This window comes from Metopolophium dirhodum, chromosome 7, assembly GCF_019925205.1.
Source record: "Metopolophium dirhodum isolate CAU chromosome 7, ASM1992520v1, whole genome shotgun sequence".
NCBI lineage: Eukaryota > Metazoa > Arthropoda > Insecta > Hemiptera > Aphididae > Metopolophium > Metopolophium dirhodum.
This window is the reverse complement of record NC_083566.1, coordinates 1,897,190-1,903,553: the sequence shown is the minus strand read 5'-3', so window position 1 is coordinate 1,903,553 and position 6,364 is coordinate 1,897,190. Positions and strand designations below refer to the sequence as shown.

Below are 6,364 nucleotides of genomic sequence, written 5' to 3'. Positions count from 1 at the left end.
ATTTTTAAAAAGCATTGTTATTCAAAATAAAGAATAATACGTGTTAAACAATTGTGTCTTCTTTGATTTTTAAATATACTTATACAGTATAATAAATAATTCCATATTGTTGACTGTCATTATACTTATTATAGTTTATGTATAATTGTCGTATTGACAGTGACAACATAATTATTATTAAGCTCTAGTAATTTTAATAAAAATAAAAAGGAAGGAAATTCAATTGTAATGAAGTTACATTAATAGTAAAGTAACTTGGCTAAATAAAAAAGTATAATGCATCTTGAAAACGAAATACATTTTTATGACGATAACGAAGAGTTCCGCGAATGTTTAAATTATCAGTGTAGACCATATTATACTGTACATATTATAAGGGTTGATCGGTTAAAGTAATACTTGGAACTTTATAAAAGCATGAAGACAGTGGCGTGCATCATAAAAATAATTGGCGTTGCTCAGATAATTTAAGGTGACCTACCCCAGTACCCCTCATAATTCTGTTATACCGACCTGTAAAATTTCATATTTTTCTTGTATCAATACCCACCCAACCATATTTAAGGTGTTGCTTGAGCAACACTCGGACCCTATGTTACACGCCACTGCATAAGGTATTATAATATAGATTAATAGTTGCCATGTAGACTCGGAGAGTAAAATGCAAAGTCTAGACTCTAGAGCACGATGTAGATGATAATACGGTGTAGTCACTTCCTAGATTTCATTGATACATGTTTGAGTCGTATTTTGACGGCAATTCCTAGATTTAAACAATGTGCCACTTGCTCCCCGAAAAGCCATTTTAAATAATTTATATGATAATAATTCTTAGCATTAATTTAATCTAGTCTGTGCCCTGTGGTATAACCGTTCAACGTTATTAAGATGCCTAAAAGTAGTCAAGTACGTCATATTTTATACATATAACAAAAATATAAATATATTATGTATATAATGTTATAATAACAAAGTCTATGATATCACCTCTTTTTTTAGGCAAATGTGAGGGGGACTGGAACCTTAATGATTTTTACGGTTCCGGTTTCTTTTAAGTTTTTAAATTAATAAAAATTAAGGTTCTGCTGTTTCTTCTCGGCTCTTAAAATGAAAAATTTGTTAGCTGTTTTGGTTTTATACTTATGTAAAAAAAATTGTAAAGTAAAAGTATTGGTTCCAGTAAATTTCTGGTTTTTTAATAAATTTAAATAAGGGTTTCAGTGAGGTTCCAGTCCCTGGTTTGAACCCCCAAAATCCACCCTGGTTATGCCACTGTTTAGATGTAACTACAGTATGTATTACTATATGCTGGTAAATCATCATGAGTTTAAATGTTTAATATTAATTATGGGATAACAACCTCTTAGTAGACGAATAAATCAGTCGATGCTTCAATACGCAATAAGAACAGCAACTGACCTGAATAAACCAACGTACTCCATAATTTTCAATAACAGATGAGTATTTTAAAATTGTTAATCGTCTGTACATTAAAATGTACTCATAGCTCGCTTCAAAATTAAAATATAATAAAATTCCCATGAGGTTGTCTAGATAATAATCTTACCTTTAGATTTTGTAAAAGGTCAAATCACTCTAATATTTAAACTAACGGAGCTACACATGTTCTGCTTCGCATAGAATTTGCTATATTATGCACTTGTAAAACGGAGACAACACATGTAGGAATCACGTCTTCTTAAGATTCTGCTAATAATTGTGTAATGCTGCTTTCTCTGCATGAATATCCTCTCAGCATCTTCCCTTGCTGACGGAATAGTAAAATGTAGTTTTTCCAACCTAAAAAAACTTATTCTAGGTACTATAGATTTACCTTTATTACTTTCAGTAACATTACTACTTCCAGACCACTTTTTTTGTTGTATTATGTACTGCAAAGTATGCTAGTTATCAGCCATTACAAGAGATGACGAAATTAAGAAACAAATTAAAATTCATTCTTTTACAGAGAAGACTAATTGGTTAGTTAATTTTTTTTTTTAATAAATACATAGTTAGTGTTTTTTCTATTATAATTTATAAATTAAGATGTTTTCCTAAAAACATTGTAATTACTAATTTACTCAGCTCAAAACATTTTATTTGATAACATATTTTGTGGTTTCTGTAAGAAAATTTGAGTTAAGCCAGTTAATGTCAAAGGTAATATTCTATTCTACTTCAGGTATTTGCTTAACAAGAGTTGATTATTCACTAATGGATAATTTTATGATTGGGTACTCGTCCAATATGCTATCTGCCGCACGATTGACGATTTAGTATGCTATCTACCATCATTTTATGTTGGTTTAGTATAATAAATGAAGTATTTATACTTTGTTACATTTTTTTATGTGGTACTGTGTAGTTTTGTATACAAATTTCTGACCACTCTTCTGGAAGTTGGGATAGAAATATTATGTTAGTCACTCCACATGTTTTTATTTTGGACATGTCTCCAAGGAGTTTCTATAATTTGTGTCTCAACACCAGTTTTTGGGTCAGTGAAATTTTCCGAATGATTAACAATTTTATGGATAAACCCATGTTCATTTAAAGTAGAATAGGAAATATATTTTAGAGGAATATATAGTAGTACCTTGTTCAACTTAATTTAATGTGGTTAGGTTATTTAATTGGTAGTAAGGTATTTCAATCACGCCTTTGAACTTTAAAAATATGTCCCAAATGACCCAATTGATGTTTTTTGAAATATTAATTAATGTAGTTAGTTAACTATAATAGTTTTTGTAACTTTAAAAACAAACAGTAGGTATAATATGTAGAATAATATAAAACCCAGATATACATATAATTTTAAATATTTTATAAAATAGCTATAATTATTTAAAAAAAAAATAATAACACATCTTTGAAAGATCAATGCATTCATTCAGGATCTAAAACTGAATGTGTAATAATATGAACCGATTACATTCTGTACAAAATTAGTCAGACTAAACCAGGCCAGACAATTAATTTAATCATTTTTGAGTAAGTGATATAAAGTACAATATCTGGATTTTTCCAAATCTATTTTGTATAATTTGTATTTAAATGTATGTTATAAATATATTTTAGTACCTACTATAAAATTAACAATTTCTAATTTAATTATACAAAATATATGTATAATCAGTTTAATCCTTCGGATTCTTGACGATCCATAGATTCTTTGACAATTCTGTGATGGTTAGCAGAGATAGGTCTATAGTAAAATGATTTGTAGTCTGATCGTTCCTTCATCATTTCATCAATTTTGATAGTTACCATTCTGAAAAATGATATAAATAATAATAATTAAAAAGGGACAAATAGGAAAATTGATTTTTAATATTATTTTATGATAAATACATGAGTAAAAAGATGGTAAAATTACACAAATCAACAAATTGCTCTTCCAGAAAAAAAATCATTGGCAATAAAAAAAAAAAAGATATACAATTGATTAAAGATAACATAACAACAAAGATTTGGCAATGTTATAATATTAAATTTTATAAAATAAAACTGAATTATCCAAAACTGAAAATGATACATTGTGTCTGTATAATTAGTTATTGAGCAAAGATATTCACTTTAAACAAGTGGAAAAATGAGACAATTTTATTTTACTTGAATTAAATTAAACTAGGACAGTAAAACTAAGTTGACAGATAAAAAAAATTTCAGACTACTGTGATTAATTAGTAGTGTGTAAACTGCATAACAATTTACAGTGGCTTTCTAGAGTAGAATATGTCCTAGACAAGAAACCTTTTTTATTCTATATTAATGTTTCAGAATTATATTTAGAAAGAAATTTTTTTTTTTTATTAATTGTTTATATTGTATAATTGCAAATTAAATTTTATTTATTTTTCAATTACCTATATTTTAATACATTCCAATAACTTATGAGAAAATATTTACCTGACTTTAAATTTTTCATCTTCTTCATATAATGTATGTAGATACTTTTCATATTGTTGTTGTGGACTGGGATAAATATAGCGTGCCATCCATCGGGTGATTGGATGCTAAAAAATACATTTTGATTAGATATTAATATAATATGATAAAACTAAAAAAAATTATTTTCTATTGATTTATAAAATAAAAAAATTAATTTGATATATATTTCAAATAATTTAATAATTGTAAAAACCTACACAAACTATAGCCGTAAATTAAAAGGATTAAAATTATTAATCAAATTTCCTTGTTGAAAAAAAGATTTTATTAAAGTCCGTCACGAACCGCATTGGCAAAATGTTATTGCCGCCTTGGTGGTGGTTAATTGTTTCTAGCTGCATTATTATAAGTCTAGAGATCGGATTTATATGTATTAAAAACGTGCTAAATATGATGCAAATAATATGAATGGTAAAAAAACAAAATATTTAACTAGGTACACAAAAACTTTCAAAATATGCAGTATATAAGTATGTACCAAATTATTAAACGTTAATAACAAGACAATTAACCCATAAACCTATAAAATTATGGACATAGCTTGGAGAGAGAAAATAGCCGAGAGAAAAGAAATACGCATTTGGAAATATAACAAGAAACAATGGAGCAAAAAGAGAAAGCGCGTTCGGGACGTTGCAATGTTTTATCACTGTTATTTCATCCCCATTACTGTAGGTGAAGTGGTATGGTAAGCACTGTCCATTAGTTTATAGGTCTATGAGTAAACCAAGTCCATCATATAAACCAGGTACCAGCCATGTTATTGATAGCAATAAAAGCAGTAAACAATTGTTTTTTTTTTTTCAATTAATTGATGATCACCAAATTATTAATTCTTGTCTTTATTTTAAAAAGAAAAGAATTTATTTATTTATTAAAATCGTATATTAAAAATATTATTATTAAAATATGTAAATTATATGATCTAATAACAAAATATGCCTAAACTGTATAAAATTGTATAAAATCAGTTAAATTTGTAATACCCACATTTCAAACCCTCATAGTTATGCATACACACAGTATGAATATGTAAATGCATATAATTATGGTCCATAGGCGTGTGCACAGGGTATGTACTTGCATACCCAGCAGGCAGACGCTTGTTTTAGGGAGCACATAAGCAGTCTCAGACAACACTGGACTTATAATACAGATGCTAAGGGTTAAAACAATTTAATTGTTTTCATTACTTATTAGTTATAAGTTATAAGTATGATTACGTTTAGTAACATGAGTCAGTAATACAATTCATTAAAATAAAAAATCAACTAACCTGATGGTATTCCCAATGCGCAGGTCTATAGCCTTCAGGAATTGGAGCCAATTTAGCTGGTCCAATAAAAACATTAACACCAGTGACAAATAAAGTCAAAGGAATAACACCAACCAAAACATAATAATGAATTAAATCCTTGAACTTTGTCCATTGCCAACGAGTTTCCCTAATACTCATTAGATGATGACCACTCATGTTACGAGTTGGTACAAGAGCTAAAATTCCAGAAAAAATAATTATTCAAATATTTTAATTTAAATTCTTCTAGTATAGGTTATAAACATTTTCAATTTAAAAGAGAGAACAAATAGTAAAATAACTTCATAAGAAAAATGATGCAGAATAAAGAGCAAGTTAAAGTGTTGAACACAAGATACAAGGTAGCGGTCTTATTTTTGGATGTAAAAGTAGACCTAGAATATTACAAAAAAAGGACAAACTTATATGTCAAACAAAAAATGGTAACAAATCCTTTTTTAACAAAATATCTATGAGATGAATGATTCACAAAATATGTTAAATTCTCACCAGATGATTTTAGCACGTCGGTTTTCTTCGAACTCAGACACTTGGTGATCGCCGATCCCAGCTTTAGTGAACTCCAAACGGCCATTTTGTCAGCGTTAGTTAAACCAATTCTACACAAAAACAGAATACTGGTTAAATGGTGCAGCGGTGAAATAGATCTTACATGCTACTTCAAATTTCTTTACGACGTAAAATGTCACGGGCACAGGTCGGAGTCAGGATTTCCGGAATATATTGTGTGAAAATTTTAGCAATGATAAGAGGGACTATAATGTTATAGCCGTCCGACCGACGTCCGACCGCTGATTACCAGAATAGATATCAAATAATAATAATATGTGCCCTTCAGCTGCTGACGGGGTGACCACCGATGTTGATTAAAATAATCCCGAAACGCGGACGGTACATCGTTTTTTCCGGGACGTGGTTACACTGTGGCCAAAACGGACCGCGTGAACGGCAAATCGATGGGCATGCCGCCGTAATATGTATGCCGTGCGGTAGACATAAAAAAAATAGTGTGTACTCCAGTGACAATATAAAAATTAAAAATATAATGAAGCACGACGTACTACACTGCAGCAGCTGCCGAGTGCCGACGCG

The 6,364-nt window shown here is 29.2% G+C and overlaps 1 protein-coding gene across 1 annotated transcript; it reads right to left on the bottom strand.

Annotated features, from left to right (window-relative positions):
* Positions 1-2,793: 2,793 nt before the first annotated feature.
* On the bottom strand, positions 2,794-6,263 carry LOC132949803 (NADH dehydrogenase [ubiquinone] 1 beta subcomplex subunit 5, mitochondrial). Its single transcript, XM_061020893.1, has 5 exons — positions 5,932-6,263; positions 5,762-5,871; positions 5,231-5,448; positions 3,913-4,019; positions 2,794-3,274 (listed from the first exon to the last, which is right to left on the bottom strand). Exons 2-5 carry the CDS (start codon positions 5,844-5,846, stop codon positions 3,136-3,138), a joined length of 549 nt encoding a protein of 182 aa, XP_060876876.1. The 5' UTR covers positions 5,847-5,871; positions 5,932-6,263; the 3' UTR covers positions 2,794-3,135.
* Between the last annotated feature and the right edge of the window lie 101 nt (positions 6,264-6,364).